The sequence below is a fragment of the Notolepis coatsorum genome, assembly GCF_963971535.1.
Source record: "Notolepis coatsorum genome assembly, chromosome: 13".
Classification (NCBI taxonomy): Eukaryota; Metazoa; Chordata; class Actinopteri; order Aulopiformes; family Paralepididae; genus Notolepis; species Notolepis coatsorum.
The window spans coordinates 93,349,960-93,377,000 of NC_140177.1; the positions used below are offsets into that span (position 1 = coordinate 93,349,960).

General features: G+C 44.0%; 1 protein-coding gene across 1 annotated transcript in view; it reads right to left on the bottom strand.

Annotated features, from left to right (window-relative positions):
• LOC311239438 (sodium- and chloride-dependent GABA transporter 2-like) overlaps positions 1-27,041 on the bottom strand; it is a gene marked incomplete at both ends in the record, with an annotated part of 118,304 nt that overhangs the window by 75,603 nt on the left and 15,660 nt on the right. Inside the window, 6 exons of the mRNA XM_084327743.1 lie at positions 7,253-7,387; positions 8,829-8,961; positions 9,050-9,161; positions 10,818-10,958; positions 20,030-20,164; positions 20,630-20,824. Of these exons, the coding sequence (XP_084183869.1) occupies positions 7,253-7,387; positions 8,829-8,961; positions 9,050-9,161; positions 10,818-10,958; positions 20,030-20,164; positions 20,630-20,824 (851 nt within the window). The remainder of the gene's footprint in view (positions 1-7,252; positions 7,388-8,828; positions 8,962-9,049; positions 9,162-10,817; positions 10,959-20,029; positions 20,165-20,629; positions 20,825-27,041) is intronic.

Below are 27,041 nucleotides of genomic sequence, written 5' to 3' on the forward strand. Positions count from 1 at the left end.
TGTTAATATGTGAACACACTGTTCATTGTCATTACAGGCTGAGAAAATTATTCATTCTTCACTCATATGTCACTAAGCATAGCTTTATAGGTTAATTAACCCCCTTAGTTGTGAGTTCACGGTACATGAACACACATGTTCTCAACACAACTAACCAGATCATTTTTACACATGTAAAACAACAACCCGATTTCTATGGAGAGAGAAGCCATACCAGTGACAAGACAATTCACACACAACACACGCGTCGTATCCTCAATGTATTGCAGCAACCCCCGTTTTGGAAAACATCGTTATTACAAAACATTTAGAAGGGAAGGAAAGAAGAAGTGTTTAAGGTCCGGTCGGGACCTTCCTACCCTGAGCACAGGCCAAGCGAACTGCAATCTGGCTAACGGGGCACCGACGTTGAACACAGCATTCCTGTGTTGACGACAAGGGCAGCGTCGCTGCGCCACCCAGCCGCTACGGTTCTCCATGTTGACGCAGTCCTCGCCGGCCGGGCTCCCGGTAGGTTCGACGAACATCCTCTATCAAAGATGACGTCGTAGTCAGAGTGTTTAAGGCATGTTATAGTCACAGAAAACGTTCAACAGTGTAGCATTAAGCTAACAGCCGTTCGGCTGATAGCAACAAGCTAACGATTACTAGCCTGGTAAACACAGCGAGCTAACGCCACAGCTAACAGCTGCGCAGCTAACAGCTGACTGGCTAACACAGTAGTCCACAAACTAGCACGCAAGCTAAGCAGCTATCACCTGAACTGTACACAATGACATAACAAGCCACACTTCAGACAGGCCGCTGTCCCAATCCCTCCCCTAACAGGGAAAAGAAAAAGAATGTCAGAACACAGTTGTCAACGGTGATCCAGACATACAGCGGGGCCCTTTGAGCATGGAACTCCCGATAAAGATCCTATGCCCACATTTCCTCGTTAGGGTATACTTTCATTTGTATATGAAAGATGGGGCCTGCACGGGACAGAGAAGCATCCGCTCGAGAATCCTGGGATCACCAGGATCTAGTCGCGGCCCACTAGATTAACAATCATGGGCGTCAGACCAAGATCCTCCGACCGCCGTTTAAGCCGAGCAGAGGACCCTAGCCTGGAGTCGGCGTTTCGTAAATTGTCAGTTAACCCCCACAGCATCAACAACAACCAGAGCTCGCAAGCAAAACAGTACGTACCCAACCTGGAAACAACCGCTTCTCACAACAGTCGGTGCGTCCTACAGTCCAGCTGTGTTGCCGGAGGGTAACCCCATCCAGCCGCAGCAAGGAGAACTGTAGCTGGGAAGCATGTCAGCGGCGTGAGCTCCTAATACGAAAAAGCCGTTGAAGGTCGGAATGATCCAGACACTCCAGTAACGAAGACAATATCGCCGTATTTTCTCGAAAATAGTGAGAGAGAAAATAAAGATATGATGTCAACGTATCTCCTTGTTCTTCTGTTTTCCTTTCCACAGACTAAATATTTTTCTCCACGTCAAGTGGAGAGCAGGCACTTCCTGTGGATGAAATTTGAGAAGGAGATAAGTGTGTGGGTAAGCGAATGGGGGTGTGGTCAGATGAATGCTGGCATGTAAAGGTACATGGTGGAATTTTTTATTCAGTGTATATACGCTGAAGCGAGATATATGCAGACAGGTGCTGAGCAAGCCATAACGAAACAGAACTTGACAGACTGTGTGCTCCGTGTTCTTAACACATTGAGTGCCACGCCCCTTCCGGGAAGTGACCTGGCCTTGCCGTCCATTAACCCTATGTAAACGTAGTTGTAGTTTGTGGAGCTAAACCTATATTTTATAGTATAGCTATGGGTCTAATAATGCCATCGAGTGTCAGTGAGTTGCTTCCAGTCAACGTGCAAAAAGCGGATTATTTTTTCATCCGTACATTTCCATTTTATACCGTTGTGAATATGAATATAGTTTGGGTGCTTCTGAGTAATTACAGGGAAAAGACGCAAAAACTGAGTTTTTGTGTAATTCAATAAACACGTTGTCATTTTTCGCCCGATTAACGAATCTTCCTGAAATCAATGCTAGATCATCATCATTATCCTTCCTCGTGCAAGGATGCAATGTGGTTTAGACCGGCGCCCCCCCCCCCCCCCCCTGCACCCAACGGAAAACAGCCACACACATAAAACACAGATAGCTTCAATCGCGGTAGAAATAAATATCAGATCAACGATCAAATTTATATATAGTGTTCTTGTATCTGATGTAATGCAAAAAAAAGAATCCAATTATCTGATCGCCATTCCAGTTATCCACAGCGATCCTGTCTCCGACGTTGTTGGGCATTGCACATCAACGGCCGCGCAGGGTCAGTTACTCCAAACCATCCCTACAAGCGTGTGTTTTGCCGGAGGGTTTAGGACCCGCCCCCACGCCGCAGCTCGGTAGAGAAAAGAAACTAACCCGTTTCTAATGGGGTGCAATAATGGCCGAAGGCATTAGAGGGCGGTATAAGACCGTCTGCCAGCTCAAACACACTCAGAACAGTATGCACAAGGTGCCCCGCTGAATTATGAATGGCAATAGCGATTAAAAGAAATACCATGAGAAAAACGTAGATCTACGTTTCCGGCACTCAACGGTTGGGGCGACAGAAACGTAGTTCTACGTTAACGGCACCCAATGTGTTAATGGCTTAATGGAATTTGGGAGGAATCATAGTGATTCCTTCATGTCAACCCTACAGGCCTCCTTGGAATTTATAAATTAATCATAATTAAAATAAATATGACAATATTTGTACGATAAAGAATTACATATTATTTGATGTCGGAAAAATAAATAATATGGATTCATCTGATCACAGGGCAGCTGGATTAACCATATCTGAACCAGCTATTTTGGACAAATGTATAATTACTTAACTACTCAGATATTCAAACACAATTATGCAATTATTGTGAAATTATTGAAAATAATAATTATTTAATGCCTTCTGTGGCATTTGTATTTCTTATTTGTTACATATCTGTTTTATTGATTAATTATACATTTGAAATAATGCAGGTTATAGCCAACATGCAATATATCCCATTGATTGGTACAATGGGACAGACATTTGTTTTATATAACGGAACGTAGACCAATCTCAGTCACTCCCTTTGTCTGGGACCAAATTCGGTCACGCCCCATTTTGCGTGACATCCAGGCTTTTTTACCGTCAGCGTTTGGGAATTTCATGTCGACAGGTAGATGAAGTGAAATTATACTTATTTTAGAATATATTTATCAAATTTCATGAGTATTCATCTATATTTAGTCATCTAAAGACTATTAGATATGAACTTATGTACCAGTAAAAAGTGGGAATCTCTAGAATGTGTTTTGGGCGACAGTGTTTACAAGTGTGCGGCGAGCCTCTCTAATCAATTTAACGTTATAGACAACACTTTCTGTTGTCAGTAGATGGCAGCATTGGTTTAAAAGGTGAAAATGAATGAATTTTAAGACTACAAAATGAATACAATTCCCAAGACCTTTAGCACCTCAGTCACCGGATTAGGAAAACGCGATCTGAACAGCGTTAACTATTAACACTTTGGATGCCAGCCACGACATAACACAGGGTTTATCACGTTATGTTGGAATGGTAATCAGGAATTGGAATAATCTTTTTGGATACCATCTGATCTCAGGTAAGGAATCTATTTGACCAGTCTTAGGATAATCAGACCTGTTTTCACCGAGATATAAGCTTTTCCCCTATGTGTGATATGGCTGTTTGGCTGTGCGAGCGATCAGGAACTAAGCATGCATACGTACACCAGCGTGCATACGTACACATATACTATTGATAATCTAGCGTTTATTTGAAAACTATTCATAAATAGGCCGAAAAATGACAACGTTCTAGAATATTCCAGTACAGGGCGTTTATCACGGAATCTTTTTATTTTCCTTGAAAACGAGGGCTTTTCAAAATGCTATAAAACGGAAATGAACCGATAAAAAAACAATGTTGACTGGAAAATGAGTCATTGATAAGCGACGGGCAGATTAGACACATAGCCATAATTTAAAACATAGATTAGGCGATATTAACGCTAACATTGAAGTGGATGGTGGGCATTCAAGCACTAAATCGTGCGCCCCCTGCTGGGCACTGAAAGTGTTAATGGGACCTGAGTACAGTGATCGAGAATGGTCACCTAATTATTATTATAAAGTGCATCATTAGCATTATGTTTTGTTGTCTAAAGGGAAACATAATGGTACAATTTAAGATTTGAATGTTATCCACATATAAAGATCAAATAAAACATAGTTAATTTGTAAGAAACCTCAATGAAAATGGCGCAGAGTAAGTTATATTCGCTATTGTTATGAAAATGTGATAGAATCCTATAAAAATGTGGACGCATTTGGTCACCGTGACGTTAGCTATAGCCTGCATTCTTTCATTAATCAATAAAACAAATATTTGAATACACTATGTAGCCTACATGTCTAATGAATGAACAGTAGGCTTATATTATTCTAATTACTTGTTTAATTAGGATTTAGTAGATACTATATATATCCCTTGTGCTGTCCTAACGATGAGGGAGCTCACTGGGCTTAGGGAGAGGAAAAGATACATCATGTTTAAAGCCATATAATTTTAACTGTTTACTATTTAAAAAAATTTTTTTTACCCATGTTTAACATTCATAGCCTATTCTCAAGATAATATGTTATAATATATAAAAAATTACACATATTTTCGAATTTTAACCACTTAAATTAGTGTTTGTTTGATACCACGTCAGTTTTTATTGAAAAAATATGTTTTTTCATCGAAAAAGACGGATACATGTTTGTTTTGACCATATTTCTAATATTTATTTTTGATAAATACCAATTAGAAATATCTCGACGAATTACCTCTGAATATGAATCAAAAAAAATATTAAAGATTCGCTCACTAGTTCTACCAGAAACGGAGTTGAGGCGAAACTTTACCAAGTGGGCAACTGACCTGCATTATCCTCCGGGCGCTTCGATGTGCTGCCCCGGCCAGAATATTCGGCTCGGCTCGCTGGTGAAACAAGGACCAGAGGTGATCCGCGCAGTACACTTCCTCGTTGGCGCGTGCCCTCTATGGGGGTCCTGTTTTTCGGCGTGTGGCGCGCTGCAGACTGCGCGGTCCGGTTCGCCTCTGGTTCTGTCTTGAAAATCCACTCGCCGGCCCCCCCCCCCCCCACCACAAAACCTGTGTGCCGAGTTTCAATCACTATCAGCCCGCCACAGCCTATCTCACCTCCCCTGACTTGTGGCAAAGTTATCTGTGGAGCAATGACGCCACCATGAGTTTTACATCGGTAACAGCACATCCCAGCAATTGCAGGGTCCTTGTCTCGTAGAATATTCAAAGGATGGCAAGATATATAGAGAATTGAACGAATAAGAGCAGATTTAAAAATGCTTAAAAATGCCGTTTTAACGTTGGAGTGGATGAGAGTAGAAAAAGTAACTATAGGGGTGAAGAAGGCACTAAATCTGTCTCTACTATTTCTAGAGTGTTTCATGTTCTAAGCTTTTCACACAATGAACATATATGTAAAATTAAGATATTTACCCAATTTCATGAAATAATAATAAACACAGACACCGCTGTGCTCACACACACACTCAAAATATTTCAAAAAAGTAGAAAAAGCGACTAGGAGTGCACAAGGGATATGCTCTGCCCTAATACGTACAGTAAGTACAGTACACAATAAGGCGGCGCCAGAGTTGGGCAGCGGACTGGTGGACTGTACTACTATAGGCAGCGCAGTATCTGTGATTTCCTAATAAAACAAGTCATTAGAATAATATAAGCCTACTGCGTTCATTCATTACGCACGTAGACTATACAGTACTGCGAGCGTGTGTGTGTGGGTTTGTGTGTGTGTGTTTGCGTGCGCTGCGGCAGATGGCCACGAGCTGTAGTAGCCTGTATATATGATGACAATACATTAATCTAATCTCATTTTGATCGGTCGCAAAGCGATTCCGCCACCATTTTTACACGGCTGCATCTCTTCAGTTGCATTTAATGAGCTGGACAGGTGTCTAAACGACTTTTTAGCTTTGGAGGCGTGGTTTGTATGCAAATGACCTAGATGTTTCCGAATGGTGACATTCCTTATCGCCGGCATCCAAGCTGTGATCGTTTGAGCTACTTACTAGGTCGCTTTCACACAGGGGCTGTTTGGTCCGGACTTTCGGACCAGAATTCGATAGTCCGGTTTTTCGGGTCTGTGTGAATGCGCGTCGAACTCGGTCTGCGGACCAAGCAGGCGAACTCTAGTCCGCCTGAAAACGTAGGTCTCGGTTCGGCTTCAGCGGACCAAACGCGAACCAAATATAGGAAGTGATTATTATTACCACTGCTTGCAGCACTCACTGCAAAACAATCACACTGCATCTAATCTATCTATCTATCTATCTATCTATCTATCTATCTATCTATCTATCTATCTATCTATCTATCTATCTATCTATCTATCTATCTATCTATCTAACTGTGCATCTTGGGAAGAAGGAAGAAAAACGCGGCTTATTATTATTACCGAGGCGCACAGCATTAATAATGGATCAATGCCACGTCAATACTATTATTATTATATTATTATTATTATTGGTCTACAAGTTGTTTAGCGAGAGGATGGTGGTAATGTGCTTCAATAGAACAATGGATCAATGCTATGTCAAAACTCGCTCCGCTGATCTGGAGGTCTCGCAGACAGTCCACACACACGCGCGCGCGCACACACGGCTTGCAGCCACACACACATTTCCACTGTCCAATAGACAAGCGCCCTTTTCGACCGTATGACATTGTTCAGAAGGTCTCGGTGCGCTGACAGATTTCTCTATGTGAACGCAGGCGAACCAAATGAAGAATGCAACAATGTTGCAACTTCACCCCTGCAGAACCGCACCGAGTCCACCAAAACTATATGTGAAAGCGACCACATCTTCCCCACGCGTTGGGGAATCAAAGTGAACTTGTGGTCGATTCTGTCTCAGTCGGTTCCAAGATGGTTGCCCTAAGAGAAGTCGTTGGAAAATGTTGGAGAATGAGACCCATTTTCTGTATATTCTTACTTTATTTTAGTTTGTTTTGTAAGTACACAATATAGTTTCAGTTAGTTGTAGTTTTTTTTCCTAAAGTCAAATTTTTATTTTATTTCACCTAGATTTAGTTTTTAGTTTAGTAGAATAACCTTGTCACTCTCACACACACACAGTAACAGCACCTGAGGATTTGCGAGGAGGGCTGGTTCAGGGTAGAGGTAATATTTGATACCATCTATGGCTCCTGGCAGAGTGAGTCCACGGACCAGCAACACTATCAACATCACATAGGGGAATGTAGCAGTGAAATACACCACCTGAGAGAAAACCAGCAGAAACAAAATATATATCAGTGTTCTGGGTTGCTGCTTCCTAGCTGTATATGTAACGCTATACGCTCTCCTATCTACATATCACAGTCACAGACAAATGCACATAGAATGAGCCCCTTGGGCGGTGGCATGTCAGGTCATTTCATTTTACTTACTCAAAAGTAGTGCTGTCAGGCGATTACAAAAATGTATCTAATTAATTACAGGATTTGTAATTAATTAATATAATTAATCAAATTTTTTATCGCATAACCATTTTAGGCCTGATATTTTATATTCTATAATTATATTTCAAATTGCATGTGTCCGGATGGCAGAATTCAGTACTGTATCTACAAAACCTTCTGTTTAATCATCTTCCCTTTATTCATTTGCTTAGATTTGTCTGGTCTGGTCAATTTTAGCATGGTGTTATTCACAGTCAAATTTTTTTTTATAAAATAATTGAATTGATATTCTCATTTGGTTCATTACAATTTACTCAAGCCTAGTAACAGACACAGTATTTCTGACACTGGGAATACATTCCCTGAGATCCATTAGATGTCCCTAGAATCAGATACCAAGAACATGCAAATGGGCCATTTAAAAAAAAAGTTTGTAAATGTTTATTCTACGTTCTTATGGAATGAATGAGATTTCAAAAAAAAAATATTCTCCCATCCCACCCTTCCTGGTTGTTGCGCACTTTCCCCTACTGTTGGTCCGAGAGGCCGGAGACTGTCACATGCTTTCCTCCGGCGCATGTGCAGCCTGCCGGCAGCCAGCCTGGCCGCGCAGATTCTCACTGGGAGAGTGTAACGTGTGGGAGGCCGCACTACCTCACTCCAGATCCTACCCTTGCTGAGCAGGCGCCCCGACCGAACTGTAGGGGTCGCTGTCCACAACGCCCAGGACCCACCCGCCAGCTTTCCCACCCTCTAATACTGCCAATTGTATTAGTGTGACAGTTTACAGCACATATACAGCCAGGAAGCAGCAAGGTTATGGGTTACACTTTATTATAGCAGAAACCTTTACCATAAACTATTTAAATGCTCATAATTACATGTATTTAAGCAATAACTTACTGAATAACGCGTGTGTGAGAACATTGGGGCTGTGACCCGTCCACTTTTTAGCCAAACTGCAAAGCCAAAACAAACTGTTCGCCTAAAAAGTTGTTAAACCTTAAACCCTAACCTTAATCTTAACCCCTATTTAATAATTTGTTTTCTTATTATTATTATTATTATTATTATTATTATTATTATTATTATTATTATTATTATTATTATTATTATTATTATTATTATTATTATTATTATTATTATTATTATTTTACCTTGCAGCTTAGCCATAATTGACAGGTTAGGGTTAGGTGTGAGGTCTCCAATGAAATTATGAAAATGAAAAAAATAAAAGAGAGATTGAGATTGAGCTCCACCTTCCCTGATGACTTGACTCCTTTCCAGATACAGAAGTAACAGATAACCCAGGCTAGCAGGAGACATCCAGCCAGGTCCCAGCGGATATCACCCATCTCCTCAATCCCTCCAGACAAGCCCAAGATTCTTCTCCTACACACACAAACATTTATTTGAGAACATTTTCCTTTCTCAAGTGTAAAACAATATCTGTATTAAAAGGCTACTTGTAATTACTTACTGCCAAAATTCTACAACTGATGATGTTGCATTTCCTGACATGTTGTGAGAGGAGGAATGATTGTGACCGTGGTGAGAGGAGGAATGATTGTGACCATAGACAAAGCAGTCATCTGATACATGGGAGGAAAAGTAAAGGCCATCAGAACGTTAACACCTGTACATAATTTCTGGACCTGGCTTCTTTGGGCCAGATTTACAAAAACATCTCAACGGTGTTATCAATCTTTCTTTCTCCTTCCTTATTGTGTCTTTCTTTTATTGTGTCTTTCTTTTCATTTTAGTTCTCTTATAATGGGTTGCTTTCATGGGTGCCATTTTGTATCCCAAATGTAATTACCGGTCAAAAGGATTAAAAAAAGCTAGAGGAGGTCGTTCCTATCTACACAGTACATAGGAACAGACAAATTAGGGTCTAGGGTTCAAGTTATGGGGGGTGCTTGGCCCCCATAGATAGTCTGGGCCCCCATAGTCAACAACACCTGGGGGTCTCTTAAAAAATTATAAAAATATATATATATATTTTTTTCAATGTACGAATTAACAATTTATTTATCTAAAATAAATTATACTAATTCGTACATTGAAAAAATATATATATTTAAAATATTTATTTTTAAATGCATTTAAAAAAAATTATATATATATTTTAATGTACGAATTAGTATTATTTATGTTACCTAAATAAATTGTTAATAGATAATATTTTTGTTTTCAGTTCATACATTTTGTCTCATTTGTCAAATTAAATTGTTGTATTTTATCAGATGCAAAATGCAAATAAGTAAATATGGCATTATTATATATCAGAGGTGAGTGGAAGCGGACAGTGCCGGTTAGCCTTCGGGAGAGCTGTTAGTTGGACAATGCCTAGGCTAACCGGCACTGTCCACTTCCATTTATTGTAGGCTAACGTGCAGCCAGATAGCTTTCTACTGAACACACAGAGAGGAAACTGGTATATATCTTCTTGTCTCTCTCTGGAGAAGACGGTAAGCTAATTTCCCAAAATGTTGGCGTGTTCCTTTAAGAATACTGTGGTAGCCTACACATAATGGTACATTGGGAATGGATGCCAATCTTACACAGTCTACCTGCGTAAAGTGTATTCATCAGTTGGTGTATGTATGTAACTGATGCATTTCTAGTGTAAAAGGGTTTAGTAGTGGCTTCTATGCAAATTGTACACACGTAAGAAACATTACACATTAACAGATGGTTGTTTTTCAAGCTTGATAGGTGCTGAGAGAAGCTTTTAGGTGTTTTGAATTTGAATCTAAATTTGAATCTAATGTTTCTTGGTAAATGTCCCTGTCACTAGAAAAGACATTATTGTTGAGTTGCATCTCAAATGTTTCCTTAGGGTCCCACCTTTGACCTTTCTGATGATGTATGGCACTTGGATGTGGTAATACTGTCCATGGCCATGTCCGCTTCCATTCATTGTGCTAAGCTCGGCTAACGTGCAGCCAGATAGCTTCCTACTGAACGCACAGAGAGAAAACTGGTATCTATCTTCTTGTCTCTCTCTGGAGAAGACGGTAAGTTAATTTCCCAGAATGTTGGCATGTTCTTTTAAATGGTGCCGCACAGTGAGGAACAGGACACTTGGTGAGTGCACCCTCTATCCTTCTCTATGTTACTGGTAAACTGAATGGAGAAGAGACACAAAATGGCTTCTACAGACGGCAAAACAGCAGCTACCCTCTTAGAGAAAGGACCAAGTGTTCTCAGAATGAAGTCAGCGGTGACATGTAAGTGACTTTTACCTGTGTTCCAGTTGTTGTGACAGGTGGCCCAGGGGAGTTGACTGCTGAAGGTAGAGAACAGGTAGAGGAAGGCCCACGCCAGGATGACAATGTAATACATATTAGTGTAAAGGATGACGGCTTGACCACCATAGCCCAGACCTGTTGGCATTAATATATCATTGTTACATATTCAAATGATTGTGCATTTTCAACATACTGCATCTCTTGATTTAAGTAAACACATTATGTGGTGTTATGATCAGGGCTGAAGTTGAATAAAAGATTGTATTTTTTATCAATTACAAAAAAACTGAAAATCCATACAAATCTGTGTTGTTGCTAATCATACATATATGCTAGCCTGTTTTTTAACAATAATTTGTGATGCCATCACAAACACTGGCATTTAAAGGGTACAAATAAAAAAAATGCCTGCACCAGAATGCAGGAAATGAAGTCTTTGTAACAAAATAATTCTTGGTGGGGACCCAGACCCCCTGCTTAAAAAGTGGCCTGACTGGGGCTATATTTTGCACTATATTTCCTGGCCTGAATGGTTTCCCCAGTCCGGCCCTGGTTAGAAACCTCCAATGCTTATTAGTGTGTGTGCGTTTGAACGGTTGCATGTTTCAACCATACATTTCCATTTATAAATTTTTTTTCGTTTTTTCCTCCTATAATAGTGGGGGTCGCGGCTCTCTGACACCGTTATTTGGGGGTCGCGGCCTGAAAAGTTGGGGAACCCCTGGTTTAAAGGACTCATCCTGTGAGTTCTCATGGTATCACTGCTTCTCTCTCGTATATTATTCACATAATTCTGTTCTTCCTGTGCCCCAGGACAGTTCAGACATAGTCTAGATGGAAACATAGGTCCACCTGCATGGTCTGGATTTTTTTTCGCCACTTGTTTTTTCTTAATTCTTGAAGTGTCTATTTTAAGATTTTAACAGGTAACAGGTTGAAATAATGGTTTATTTTTAACCCTTTATTACACCTATCCTGAACGAAAAAGAAGAAAAAGAAGAAAAAGAAAACAGCATAACTTTTGAAGTTAACAACATATAGAGACAAATTAAAACATTTCCCCAAACAATATTGACCCAAGGAATTTAGTCAAATTGTTATTTTTAAGATTCAAACACATCTTGATTCTATTTCAGGACAAGACAATTCAAGAAAAGCTGAAAATGTTTAGATCACATCTCTATTTTCCCACTTTACTCAAATGTAGTCCATCAGATGAGATCAATTTGAGGTTAATATTGGAAATACAATGTTAATAAAGATTGTATCATGCTGTTATGCCCTAAATATTGTAGATTTTGTTTAAACAAGGCCAAAAGTGGAAGACTATAATGTGAAAAGACTAATTTGTCTTACAATTAACACATTTTCCTATACAATTTTAAATCCAGTGAAATATGTTTTGTTAAGGTTCAAACAAAGTACTATTACAGTACATCTTCTCTGTTGGCACAACATTAAAACCTAAACTACTACTAATCATCATCATCATCATCATCATCATCATCATCATCATCATCATCATCATCAAAGAGATCGTCAAAGTCTATCTCTCCAATCTCTATCCTCATCACACTCGTACTCTCCATCCTCCTCATCCACTTTATGTTTTGCATAATCTGCCTCCTTATTAAGAGCTTCTTGCTCTTCTGACTCCGCTTTCTGGGCCAGTACCTCAACAAGAGGAGGGAGGATGGGTCCAATTGTCCAGACAGGCTCTAACACCCCCTCATCCATCATCTTCTCCCAGCCCATATCCTGATCATAGGGTTTGGGCATATCAAATATTGGCTGGTCTGCTCTTTTGTAGCAGGCAACTCTGAAGTTGACTCGCTGTACATGTGGGATGAGACAGACCTTGGGAGGAGGCAGGCGTTCAAGGTCTACTTTGGATCTGGATATGCCCATCAACCTCCAAGAACTCATGCATTACCCTCTCTCGCCTCATGCACTTGGCTCTCCCGATGGCTTTTTTGCCAAGACAAACAATGATGATCCTCCTCTACCAGCATGACCAACCTCTCTATTAGTCTTTTCACATTAGTCTTCCACTTTTGGCCTTGTTTACACAAAATCTACAATATTTAGGGCATAACAGCATGATACAATCTTTATTAACATTGTATTTCCAATATTAACCTCAAATTGATCTCATCTGATGGACTACATTTGAGTAAAGTGTGAAAATAGAGATGTGATCTAAAAATGTTCAGCTTTTCTTTCATTTTCTTGTCCTGAAATAGAATCAAGATGTGTTTGAATTGTAAAAATAACAATTTTACTGAATTCCTTGGGTCAATATTGTTTGGGGAAATATTTTAATTTGTCTCTATACATTGTTAACTTCAAAAGTTATGCTGTTTTCTTTTTCTTTTTTTTCAGGTTTTCGTTCAGGATAGGTGTAATAAAGGGTTATATATCATACTGGCCAATCGCGTCTCGCTCTTCGCCATACCGAGATATACCTCATCTCCAGTGATGCCGGTAACGTGTTACTAAGTAACGCGTTATTGTAATCTGATTACTTTCCCCCGAAAATAGTAATCTAACGCGTTAATCTTTAAAAGCCAGTAATCTGATTGCAGTTACTTGTCCAAGTGGCTGTGCGTTACTATTTCGTTACTATCTCATCATAAATTCATAATGCAGGCGGAATGCAGTATTTTATTTCGTTTTCGACAGTCAAAAATACATTTTGAGCTGTTTTTCTTTTGGGAGTGACGTAGTGTGGCAGTGAAAGGGTTACACAAGAATGTGTCCCGCGGCGTGACTGGACACTCTGTCTGTGAGGGACTCTGCTTTGGTACAATCACATTCCCCATCCACAGTCTGCGAATCAGAGGCAGAGTAGGGCGGGTCTTCACAGCACGTCATGTGACATATGCGCCAATCGTGTGACAGCAGGGCTCCGTCGTCGGAGAATTCCACCCCAAAACGCTTGGCAAAATGAAAAGTGAGTTTCTGTTCAGACTTCCATCCCAAAAACGCTCGTCTAAACGGGGCCTCAGTCACTACTTCACGTTCATATGCGGAGGAAACAAAATACTGTCTACCGCTAAAAACAGCACATCCAATTGCATTGAAAGCATCTGGAATCACAACACTAGCCGACGCTTCGACTAGGTACAGGAGGACTCGGAGGCCAGCCAAACAGCAAAAGAGAGAGATTGTTTCTTTCCCTTTTGATTAATGTATATTTGATGGTGGCAGAGCAAAAGCTCTTATTTGCCAGATTTACAGTTAATTTACATGTTAAAGAGAGACTGATTGTATGTTTATAGAGAGACATTTATAAAAACAATTTAATAGTTACAGTTGATATAATTGAATAGTTCAGCCTGCATTTGTTAGATGTGAATGGATACACTGGTTTTGTAAAACCACTGGCTGGCTGCTCTAATGCTGTGAGCATCATAGACTGTTGCTTTACCATACTTGATGGTACAGAAGCTGAAGCACTAGTTTAACAATTTACGTTATGTGCAGAGAAACAAGTTAAAAACAATTTATGCACTTTCAATAAAGCGTTTAAAAAAAACGGTTGGGGGAACGACGACGACTTCGTAACCTAGTTACTTTCAAAGTAACTAAGTTACTCTGATAATCAAGTAATCAGTAAAGTAACTTGGATTACTTTTTAAAGGAGTAATCAGTAATCAGTAATCGGATTACTTTTACAAGTAATCTGTGGCATCACTGCTCATCTCCAGTACCTACTGTACTTCATTAACGAAAACAATGCACCCATGCACTTGACCAGGCCCCGCCCCAGTGTCCCCTATAAGACACCGGACATGGTCATACTCGCCCTTCCTCTTTTTCGTTTCCATCATGGACGTTGCAGTGCATTCCATGAACTAGTTGTTATGATATGCAGAGAGAAATTGAACAAGGTTGGGTTTTCGCCGGAGATTTGCCAGCCCCTGGAATCGTCTCGGCACGTTCTGACAGCGCATCGGGCCTGTCCTGGGGTTTCCTCGTCTTCTGACAGCGGATCGAGGGACGTCGCACGGCGGCTAGCTGTCATGGCTAGGTCGCGCCCAGGTAGGGTCTGCGCCACTAGGTATAACAATGCTGGCGTTAGTGATACTGCTCGTTGTCCCGTGAGACAACCGAGTTGTGTATTGGCGCAAGGGGCAGGATATCTGGGTAAACGTTGTCGTTTTCCCAGTAATCCAGGAGCGCACGGCTAACGCTATGCTACAATGCTGGGTTACTGTTCTTTTTGATTCCCCGCTGAGGGCTGTCTTTTTAAAAAGGTCTTCCCTCCTCTTAACCATTCATGCTGACGGTCAATCGGTGTCTACTGTTGGGAGTTTTGACGGGGCTTGTTTACCTTTTTCATGGGTGAATGGGCTGAGGCCTAGGGCTGGTGTGCTTTTTGTTTCTCTGGTCTGCATCCCCTTAACATTGTGTGTATGGGCTAGTGCTAGCCCATTCTGCAGTGTGTTGGTGGAGTTTTAGTTAATTTATTCATTAACCCCTTCATGGGTGCACACCACAGTGGAGGTTGCTGGTTGCAACCACCACTGGTGCTCCGTGCTTGTGAAGCAGGTGGCATCAGTCCTTTGCCTCTGGCATGTTGGAACAGTGCCCCGCCCGGCCGACGCCATGAGGTGAGTCGGCCCGGCGGGTGGCTGGTGGGCTGTTAAGCCAATACCGCCACGGTATAGAATTAGCAGCAATTAGTAACATTGTTCGAATTGCTGTTTTTTCTGTCAAAAATGGTGTCAATGTTTACAGACATCTTGGTTGGATTAGTCTCCCTTTGAGGGGGTGAGATGTTTTTTTCCCTCCTCAGGGCTCCCCTCTCCGCAGAGGGACTTTGGTCTTTCCGCTGGAGCGCGGGCGGTATTTGACCTAGACCCCACACCGCCTCACACCGCGCAGCCAGAGGTAAGAGCACGGCCTCCCCAGCGGCTGTGGCGAGGCCCTCAACCAGCGGCCATGTTTCCTCCGCCTGAGGTACCCTGGGCACAACGTCAACAGGTGACCGCAAGGCCGACAGCCTTGGCGGTCGAGGGATCGGCTACATTAGATGAGCACGCCCTAAAAAACCGTCGCCGTCTAGCTGTGTGCAGCTCGCTCTCCGGTCACTCCCCCCCCCAACACCAGCAGGATAAGGGCTCTGATTTGTTTCCTTTGGCTGCGGGCCACATATCTTCAATGAAGCGCAAGCGGCCCCACGTTTTGCTTCTCATGGGGACAGGGGCTGACACCCAGTTGATGGCTGAGACTGGGTCTGTCCGTGAGAATGTTGTGCTGTCAAGTGGCTCCCACGCCACACGTTCTGCGTCTGTGTTTGGTTGAGCCTGGTGTTACATCTCTCAACTACAAAGGTTGTCAGCAGGGGGGCTCGAGACCTCTTTAGGCAAACAGTGCGGGTTCCCCCGACCTCGCCTTCGCCAGGCCGGGTATCACGTTAGTGCCTCCCACTCCCGGAAGACCGGCAGTGGTCTGGCAGGCGCGTGTGATTTGGGTGGTAGTAATATCACTGCAGGGCTACGGTGTGTGGGAACCCACCCTATCCGGCAGTGTGGGGGCCTCACACCTTGCATGTCCAGCTGTAGAACAATTCCTCAGCTGTCCATGCTGGAGGGGTGTTCAGTGGGGGAGCTTTTGTCACCTAGTATGATGTCAGCTTCCCCCGTATCAAACCGGCCCTTTCTATCGGGGTCCCCCCTTGGGTGCGATTGCCTCGTGGGTAGTGTCAGGGTCCGATGTCCCGACTCCACGGAACGCTCTGCTCGCACGGTTAGCGGGTCCAGGGTTGGCTATGCACAGCGGGCGGGACCGGGCCGCCCATCTACAGTTCCTAGCGGACCAGCGCCAAATGGCGGCGGGTGCGTTTTAGGAGTATCATCACTATGGCTACAGCAGTACCATATGTCGAGGTGGATGGAGAGAACGCTGAGGCGGGGACTTGTGTTTATACAACCCCACCCGTTTTCAGGTTTGGTACAGACCCTATTGTCAGGGTCACCAGCAGTGACAGCTCTGGCCAACGAGATCCAATCTCTGTGGGCGAAGCAAGCCATCGTCGTGGTCCCAAAGGAGGACGCAACGCGTGGCGTTTCCTCCCGGTATTCTCTGGTGCCCGAGAAATTGGGAGGGGGGGTGTCAGACCCATGCTGGACCTGTCCCATGGAAGGTTCAGCATTTTGGACCGTCTCCCACCTGTTGAACGCTGTCAGGTGGGGGCCTGGTTCTCCTCCATAGACCTGTAGGATGCGTATTCGCATCCCCGATCTTCCATCCTAGGGCTTACCTACGCTTCCTTTGCAGGGTTTAGCGTATGAGTACCAGAGGCTGTCGTTCGGCTATTCTCTGGCTCCCCGCATCTTCACCAAGTGCGTGGAGACCGCACTGGGGCCTCTGCGTTATCAGGGGTTACGAAGTGTATTCTGCCCTGGACGACGTTCTGGTCTTTGGCGGTCAAGGTAGATCGTCAGGTCTCATACCAGGCAGGTGGTGGAATTCCTCACCAGCCTGGGGTTTGCTGTAGACTGGAAGTAGAGTACTCCTCTTCCCAGTCAACGGGTGGAGTACTTGGGCTTATTCTAAACTCAAGGTCTATATGGGCATCCCTCTCAGAGCGTGTTATCGACACGCTCTGGAAGTTCCGTCCTAGGACGGTTACGGCGCTGTCCGTGATGCGCCTGCTTGGTATGATGGCATCTGCTCATTCCGTGGTCCCTCTTGGCCTCCTCTTCACCTCATGAGGAGGATACAAAGGTGGTTTTCCAGTATGGAAATAGACCCGGTGAGAGGCAAGTGGAAGCGGCTAAGGTTCCCATGTCAGTACTGGGGGACCTCGCCCTCTGGGGAGGGCCTGGGGCCCTCACCAGGGGGGTCCCCATGGGCAGCAGGCTGTCACACGTCACGGTCTTCACCGACGCCTCCCTCACTGGGGGGGGGGATGCGTCGGGCCAACGCAGTAGGGGGCAGCTGGCAAGACCATGCTGCCCGGTCTACGCTAGATTCAATGTGTTGGAATTGAAGGCAGTCCTTCTGGTCCTCAAACAGTGTTTTGATCAGGACAGACAACACGACGTCAGCGTCGTATATCGACAGACAGGGAGGAGTGCGCTCCCCCCGTCTGCACCGGGCGGCGGTCGGCTGGCTCTGGGCGTTCTCCATCTGCGCAGCCTGAGGGCTCTCCATATCCCCGGCAGGGTGAATGTGGGTGCAGGTGTGATGTCGCAGGGCGGTCCTCACCCTGACGAGTGGGGATTACGTCCGGACATAGTCGGGCAGGTCTGGGACCAATTCCGTGGCCGCCCGGGATTCTGTACGTTTTTCCCCCCATACATCTGATAGGTCAGTTGTTGGAGCGGATACGTCGGGAGCGCAGGACCTTGATCCTGATCGCGCCGGACCGGGGCACAGCTGTGTGGTTCCCGGTTCTGATCCAGCTCTTGATAGCCCCGCCGTGGCCTGTTCCTTGGTCGTCGTGGGCCCTCTCTCAGGCGCACAGGTCTCTGTGGCAGTTCCCTGTGCTGGGCCAGCCGCTGATGGTTTGGCTGTTGAGAGGGTGAGTCTGGAGGGGATGGACCCTTCTGTGGTCGACACCATCCGGAACGCGCATGCTCCCTCCACTATCGCGGTTTACGCGGGTAGGTGGCGTATTTTCCAAGAGTGATGTAGAGTGGGGGGCTTGGACCCGGTGTCCTGCCCCCTGGACGCTGTCCTTTCTTTCCTTCAGTCTATTTTGGATAGACTGTCGGCTTCGACGATGAGGGTATATGCCACAGCTATATCCTCTTGTCATGTGGGGTTTGAGGGCGTTACGTTGTTCAGCCACCCACTTGTGAAGCGTTTCCTGCTTGGCGCTCAGCGCCTTAAGCCGGTGGAACGTTCTCTGTCTCCGACCTCCAACCTGGGACCTCCAACTGGTCCTCGGCCGGTTGTCTGAGGCCCCGTTTGAGCCTCTTGAGCAGGCGTCTTTGGAACAGCTGTCTTTCAAGACTGCATTCCTGCTGGCCATCACCTCCGCTAAGCGCGTGGGTGAGATTTGTGCTCTCTCGTTGCGGCCTGAGTGCTTGTCTATTCGTGTCAATAGCGGTGCGACTCTGAGGCCTAATCCAGTCTTCGTGCCAAAAAATCATTTTCGCTTGTGGTTGTGGTTCAGGCATTTCATCCGCCTCCTCACACTGGTGAGTTAGAGGCAAGCCTTCACCTGTCGTGTCCCGTCCGGGCTTTGGGGGTTTACCTCAGCCGGACTCAGGACCTCAGGGCTACCGATCAGCTCTTTGTTTGTTACGGTGGCTCTCGCGCTGGTAAGGCACTGTCCAAACAGCGCCTGTCACATTGGTTGTGCGAGGGCATTTCCCCTTGCTACACGTTGGCTGGTCTCCCCTCCCCCCTGGTGGTAGGGCTTGCGGGTCCTCAGGGGGTACATTTGTCGGGCCACGCGTCTGCTCTGCCCCATATCTCGGTATGGCGAAGAGCGAGACGCGATTGGCCAGTACGATATATAACGAAATGTTATGACTATAACCTAGTTATATGAGTACTGGCTGAGCGTCTCGCTCTTAGCGCACCCTGAGGTCCCTTGGTTGGGTTTTCTATGATGGAAACGTTTTCCCGAGGAAGGGCGAGTATGACCATGTCCGGTGTCTTATAGGGGACACTGGGGCGGGGCCTGGTCAAGTGCATGGGTGCATTGTTTTCATTAATGAAGTACAGTAGGTACTGGAGATGAGGTATATCTCGATATGGCGAAGAGCGAGACGCTCAGCCAGTACTCATATAACTAGGTTATAGTCATAACCTTTCGTTAAAAATAAACCCCATGGGAGATTATTTCAACCTGTTACCTGTTAAAATCTTAAAATAGACACTTCAAGGATTAAAAAAAAACAGGTGGCGAAAAAAAATCCAGACCATGCAGGTGGACCTATGTTTCCATCTAGACTAACAGTATTTGTGAACATTAACCACTCTCTCCTAAAGCTACAAATCAGAGAGAACCCTCTGAACCATCCAAACTGGCATGTGAAATCTGGAGCCGTTCCATTGATGGTTTCAAGAACGGAGCTAAATTAAACATGATATCATAAATTAATGTCTAAGCCCTTTTCATTGGTTACTTGATCAAAGCAGTAAAGCTGCTGCATAAAAGTAGAATCACAGTGGAGCATCTGCCGTATGATGATGGACGGCTGCAATTATGTATTGCAAGTTATAGATATATAGTTAGTTACCTTCAAAGAGAGGACACATTTTCCTCCAGCATGTGATTCCACCCTGACTGGTGAACTGGCCCAAAGACGTCTCCAAAAAGAAGAGAGGGATGCCACAGGTGAACAGGAACAGAACGTAGGGCACCAAGAAAGCCCCTGAAATAGAAGCATTTCAGGAGATAATGAATTGTCCGGAGACAAATATGATCATAATTCCCTGCGGTTATAAGATCACTAAGGATTCGGGAGGATGAGAGTAGTGATATCTCCTTCTCACAAAGTGCTTTTCCTTCGGTTTCAAGCAGTGCAAACAACTTCCTAATGTGATAATATTGTTAAGTAGGTTTAAAAAAATTTAAAAAATAGTTTGTTTGTTTTGATAGAGACATGCTAACTGATTTCCACTATGGATTTGTACAAAAGCACAAAATCAAAGCATTGGTGCAGTGCTTTTTGGATGCAGGCTACGGCCCAGGCATAATAAATACACTATCAATGCATTCCTGCCTCATGCGGTGCAGCCTGGTGACAGACTGATGATGAGTCAGTTCTCACTTCTGTCCTCAATAATCTCATTTGCTTTGAGACTTTCACCCTGAATAATAAAACAATACAACTCACCTCCTCCATTTTTGAAGCAAAGATATGGAAACCTCCAAACATTTCCCAGGCCAATGATTTCTCCAGCCACTGCTAAGAAGTATTCTGTTTTGTTGGCCCAATGGCCTCTTTCCTTAGGCTTTGATGGAGGACACTCTGGACTGTTCTCACACTTAATCAAGTTCACCTCTGGTTTGTATGTAGAATCCATTATACCTTCAGAATAAAACAACAGAGAATTGACAAAAATGACGTGAAACAGATTAGTATGACTCAAAAATAGAAATTCCTTCAATACAACACTACCTAGTTATGTGGATCCAGTTTGGGGGGAAATCACTGAGAACTGAAAGGCAGTATGGGTAATTAGGCTCCTACACAGACCTTTAGACTGTCCATATACAGTAGAGTAAAATAATGTTGGCATCCAGGTAATAATTACCATAGGACCAGCACTCGCAAGACTACTATATATGCTGCCTGGGCAAGGCTGAACTCCTTGACTTCCAAGAGCCCACACAAGGCCATATGTGATATGTCTAGTGTTCCTCAATCCATTGACTTTCATTGGATAAAGTATTATCAAGAGGTGATGTCATTATATTTTAAAGAGTACGTTCAGAATTTCTGACCCCTAGCCCTATTTCTTACTTATGAATGATGTTGATTGGTAGAGTCCATTGAGAGTCAGCACAATCCATGTAGTTCTACTAGTTTGACACAAAACCTAGAATGAGAATTAGAATCACTTGATTTGCCAATTACATTACTAAATAATGCCATGGTAGGCAGGGACTACAGATGGAAACTAGCTCATTAGCTAACTCTGGCACATTTACATTGATGTGGAAACTGAAGATGTTGATTAATGTGCACTGTCCCCGGGTAAAACATTTTAATATTTTTTTCCTTTTAACTTAAACATATACCTGGAATTTTCCTTCCTAACCCATCCTAAGTACTTAGGAGCAGTAGGTGTCCATAGTCTGGCACCCGGGGACCAACTCCAGTTCTAATACCAGTACCTTAGTGAAGGACAATTTTAGGAGTATATACATCCATGTCTTTTATTAAAGGAACACGCCAACATTTTGGGAAATGTATATGATATATACCGGTTTCCTCTCTGTGCGTTCAGTAGAAAGATCTCGCTGCACATTAGCCTATATAGCTTAGCATAATGAATGGAAGCGGACAGTGCCGGTTTACCTTCGGGAGAGGCTAACCGCCACTGTCCGCTTTCATGCAAATTGCATGAAATTAATGCAAATGACTGCAAATGACTTCCTATGCAAATTGTACACACGTGAGAAACATTACACATTAACAGATGGTTGTTTTTCAAGCTTGATAGGTGCTGAGAGAAGCTTTTAGGTGTTTTGAATTTGAATCTAAATTTGAATCTTCCATTGAGTGGGGTCCAAATGTATTATAGAGACAAAAATCGCTTCAGCCAGCAGCCGCAAAACGTAATTACACATGCAAACGTGCATGTCAAAGTATGTTTCAAGTTCAAGTTCAAGTTTTTTTTAAATACAGAATACTTTATGATGAAATGCTTGTTTCTGTATGTTCACTAAAATAGCTTAATTTATTTTTTATAATAAGTGTCTGAAGACTATTCTATTTCTTCCACTACAGTCTGGCTCAAACAGAAGTCTCACTCTGAAATCCCACAAGGTGTGAGTTGTTGCAGAAAGTGTACAGCTGGAGACTGAGTTGGTGAGGAAGATTCATTTGTCTCTTCCATTTCCATTTCCATTTCCATTTCCATTTTGTCATTTAGCTGACGCTTTTATCCAAAGTGACTTACAAGTTTTGTACGACAAGTCAGCAGGAAGTATTATTCAGTTAAATGATCCTACCCTCTCTGCTGTTTGTCATCAAAATGATTCCCACACAGAAAAAGCTGGTATTTAACAGAAAACCCTGTCTGGCTGGGCAATCAGCAAAACAAAATCATGCACAATGTCCACACCTCCAGTCTCTGTCATAATTCAAAGCATCCTCACCTCGTCCATAACAGTCTGGTACGGTTCCACTGACAAACACACCAAACACAAACTCCAACGCATCACCAAGACAGCCTCCAAAATAATTGGCTGCACCCTCCCCTCTCTCCATCTACACCTCATGCACAGTCACCCGCTCTGGTAAAATAGTCAACGATCCCTCCCACCCAGCACACCACATATTCCAGTGCATGCCCTCAGGTCGCTAGAGGTCCATATTAACCTGACACACACGCTTCACAAACACCCTGGCCTGCCCTCCTTTGCACAGACGGGCAAGCATCCGTCACTGACTGACACTGTTACATGTGACTGTCCTGCATGTATTTATGTATATATGTATTTATTGTGGGGATTGGGAGATGGGAGGGGGGTGTTTGATGTCTGATGTTTCATGTTGATGTCCCAGTGCTTTTAACAAACTGTACCGCAAACAATTACCACCAACCATCGTTGTGTGGCATTAAAGTATCTTGTATCTTGTTGTATCTTGTGTAGCTGAGTGAACCTACTTTTGCTTTTAAGATTTACACAATTCCTAGTTACACACTTCAAAATGATGTCTCTTGGAATAGAGAAAGTGTTGCATTATCTAAAAGATATAAAACGATGGTTTGTGTTTGCCCATATCAAAATTGTACCAAGAAAATGTTGAGCCACACTTTGCACAGTTTTCATAGACCAACTTTTTTAGATAGGGGCACTCTAAAGTTGTGGCTAGTTATTCTACAAATTTATGAAAACACTCTTCCGTACTGCGCCTTGCAGACCATCGGGTCTATAGCGATCATGTTTACCCTGATGACTACTACCAGTCCAAGAGAAGAAAAGTACCTTTTCCTAAAGAAAAAATGTGTTCCAAGAGAGGAGAGACCTGCTGCCAACAAATTGGAGGTAATGTTATTAGCTAAAGTTATGTGTTGAGCTGGCATCAGTACACACACAATCTTGGCCAGATAACGGCAAAGACAATCACTCAATTATGTACTGTATGTACAAAATATCAACTGAGTCATGATTGATTGTAAAATATCTTTATAGATTTATTTTCCCTTCGTGACTTCTTTTGTAAACATCAGAAAAAGCGTCCCTGGCCGCAAACAGTGAAATTGATAAACATCGACCGGAAGAAGCGTAAACACAAAGGTCCTGGTCTCATTCTCCAACGGACTTACGACAAAAAGGGCATTCTCTTAGGGCCATTTGAGACCTTTTCGGGCAAGAAATGAATATAGACAATATATTATAATATAATATTAATTATATATGTTTTTTTGGGACGGTTGGTGAATCCCAAAATCGGCCCGAAAAGGTCTCAAATGGCCCTAAGAGAAAGCCCTTTTTGTCGTAAGTCCTTGGAGAATGAGACCGGTTCCCTTTGTATTGCCACTGGTCTTGGTTACATCAACAACTTTGATTTGATCTGGTCAAGGAATGACCTGTGGTATCCATCCCAATGGACTGGGGGTGAGGCATCTGACCTTTAGCTCTGTCACATTTTTAGCATACATGTGTTACGAACGGGGTAAGTGACTTCCAAGTTGTCGAGAAAGAACGAGACAGAGATATGTTTACTCTTCCAAAACAGCTGTACTGTTTATTATCAGGGATAACTAGTATAATGCAAGTACAGGGATAAAGACAATATGTCTGTGCTTGTTCCAGCTGTATCTTGTCCGTAGGTTAGGTGAAGCTCTAGCAAAGGACAAAGGATAGAGTGAACCCATAACAACAGGAGTGACCCAGGTAGACAGTAGGATACTATCCTAAGTCTCCCGAACGTTACATACATGTATTTGACAATTACCTTCTTCTGAAGGTAGTCTCACTGAGTTCCATCACTTTTCTCTCCCTGTAATATTGTTCCTCTTCAGACTAAATGTTTTCCTCACTCTACTCGAATCTGTCTGAATAACCCATTTACATTTAGAGCTAGAAAAGGCTTAGGGCTGATTCATGTAAATATTAGAAATCTACTCCAACAGGGCGGGCAGGTGGCGTAACGGAGATTGCGTTCGTCACCAAACCCCGGAGCGGCTAGATTCGCCTGTTCGAATCCAGCTCACAGCTCCGGGGTTGTCACCAGCTTGGCTGGCCGTTCACACTAATACAATTGGCTGTATTAGAGGGTGGGAGAAGCTGGCGGGGTGGGTCCGGGTCGTTGTAAACAGCGACTCCTACAGTTCGGTCGGGGCGCCTGCTAAGCGCGTATAGGACTTGAGTGGGATAGTGATCCTTCAACACGCTATGCGGCGGGGGGGAGGGGCTAGCAGGGGCTTAAGCCCCCTCTGAAAAAAGCTTAGCCCCCTCTAAGCCCCCCCCCCCCTCCCAGACAGTTATGTTTTTTATTTTATTTATATATAAAATAAATGTATAAATAAATGTATGGAATAAAAAATATAATATATGAAGACATCGGACTGACTGATGTAACTAAACTAAATTATTAAATCATATTGACCTGCCATGATGACCTGCCGTTCACCTTTGTGGCACCTGTTGTGTGATTTGATTGGTTGGTTAGTTGCACGTGATTGCATCATTTGCATGCGCACACTTTAAGTTTAACATTAACTCTAGCTAGCGCGAGCAGTTTCTAGCTGCAGCACTGTCTCTACTTAGTAGCAGCAGTTATTACAACTTACAACAAGCTTAAGTTAGGTGACATTTATATAATGGACCGCTTTATTATTATTGGAAAAAAGCGAGGGAGAGTGGTCGTGGATGATGTTGTTGATGGACTTGGTGGTCGTGGAGATGGAGATCCACCAACTAATTCCAGCAACGTGGTGGTCGAGAACGTGGAGGACATTGTGTTCGTGTTGCCAGACACGGAAGATAATGAGGAGGACCTGGACAACAAGGCCCCGGGCCCGGGGTAACGTCAGTGGCGAGGCCCAGAGTCGCAGAGGGTTCATCTTCGGCCGAAGATGACTCGGATAACGACAATGAGAGTGGAGGGGCCCGGGGGGGAGAACAGGTAGCGGCGTTGGCTCACATACCTGCCGTCATTCGCGGCAAAAGGCCTGGTGGGCCTGTGGATTTAAGCCAAGATCCAGCTGAGGGACCGAGATGTCCTAAACTAATGTCTTACCCGACTCGAAAATTTGGATCTCAATCGAGGGGGTTTAACAACCTCTTGGTTCGAACAATATCCATAGCTGGAATATTCGCTCTCTTCTGATGCTGCATTTTGTTATGCATGTAGACAATGACATTGCCCGTCACATCAGCTGCGTGTGAGAGGAGCTTTTCTTGCTTACGCCGGATAAAGACCTATCTGAGGATTGACTACATTCATGTGTTCTCCTCGACAAGCGAGGCACACGCCAGATAGGAGGGGGAAAGGATGGGGGGGGGGGGGGGGGGGGGGGGGTGGAGCTTGAGCGAAATAAAAACAGCTTTTTTCGGATTGCAATTTATCTCCAATTCTGTTTGAAGTCCTCTGCCCTGCCCAGTAGAAAAACATGTGCTTCAAATAACTGACCCTGCCAGACCCCACGCAGACCCCCGAAGCCAAGTTCTCATTAGTAGGAGTGGAGAGAGAGAGAGCGAGAGAGAGAGCGAGAGAGAGAGCGAGAGAGTGAGAGAGATGCAGTAAGAGTGGAAATAAGACTGTAACCCTGTTGCTATTTCAGCTACTACAAGCCACTCAGAGTCAAACAAGAAGGAGCATATGGTATGGACTAAGACACAGTGTGTGGGTGTGTGTGTGTGTGTGTGTGTGGGGGGGGGGGGGGGGGGGGGGGGGGGGGGGTGTAGAGTGAGTTAACATCCTGAAGCATAATAAATAGGAGGAACCTTCTGGATCAGTCCTATGTAACATATATTGAGGCCTCATCATTCATTGGCTCTCTGCCCCCTGATGTCACTCACATCCCTCTGACCTTCATCCGTCTCATCCCCCCAGGTCGCTCGTATATATATATATATATATATATATATATATATATATATATATTCCGACGCTCCTCCATTTATGTTTGTTTAAACTTTCTCAGGCCCCCCTGAAACCCGGGCCCATGCGTCTTACACCCAGGAGGACAGCAATCTCCTTCCTCTACCCTCCCACTCATCGTGGTTTCTACCTCCCCCCCCCCACACTCTGTCTCTCTCCCACTCACTGTCTGCGTTTGCTCTGGTCTGAGAGAGTCTGACTGTAGCGTCGCCGGTTCCCTTTCAGCCGCCCGCCCATCCCCCCCCCCCCCCCCCCCCCTAGTAAAACCATCACTGGAGGGGGGGGCGGGGGGTTGGCTCAGCAAAGCGGCGAGTCATAAGATAATCTGGCTAAGAGAAAGTGAACTCACACACACACACACACACAGACGGTCCTAAGTGTTAGAGGGTCGCGGTGAGTCACCCGACTACGTGGCCTCTTGCTCTCTGCGGGACGTCCCGTGTGTGAGTCAGGCCAGCAGACG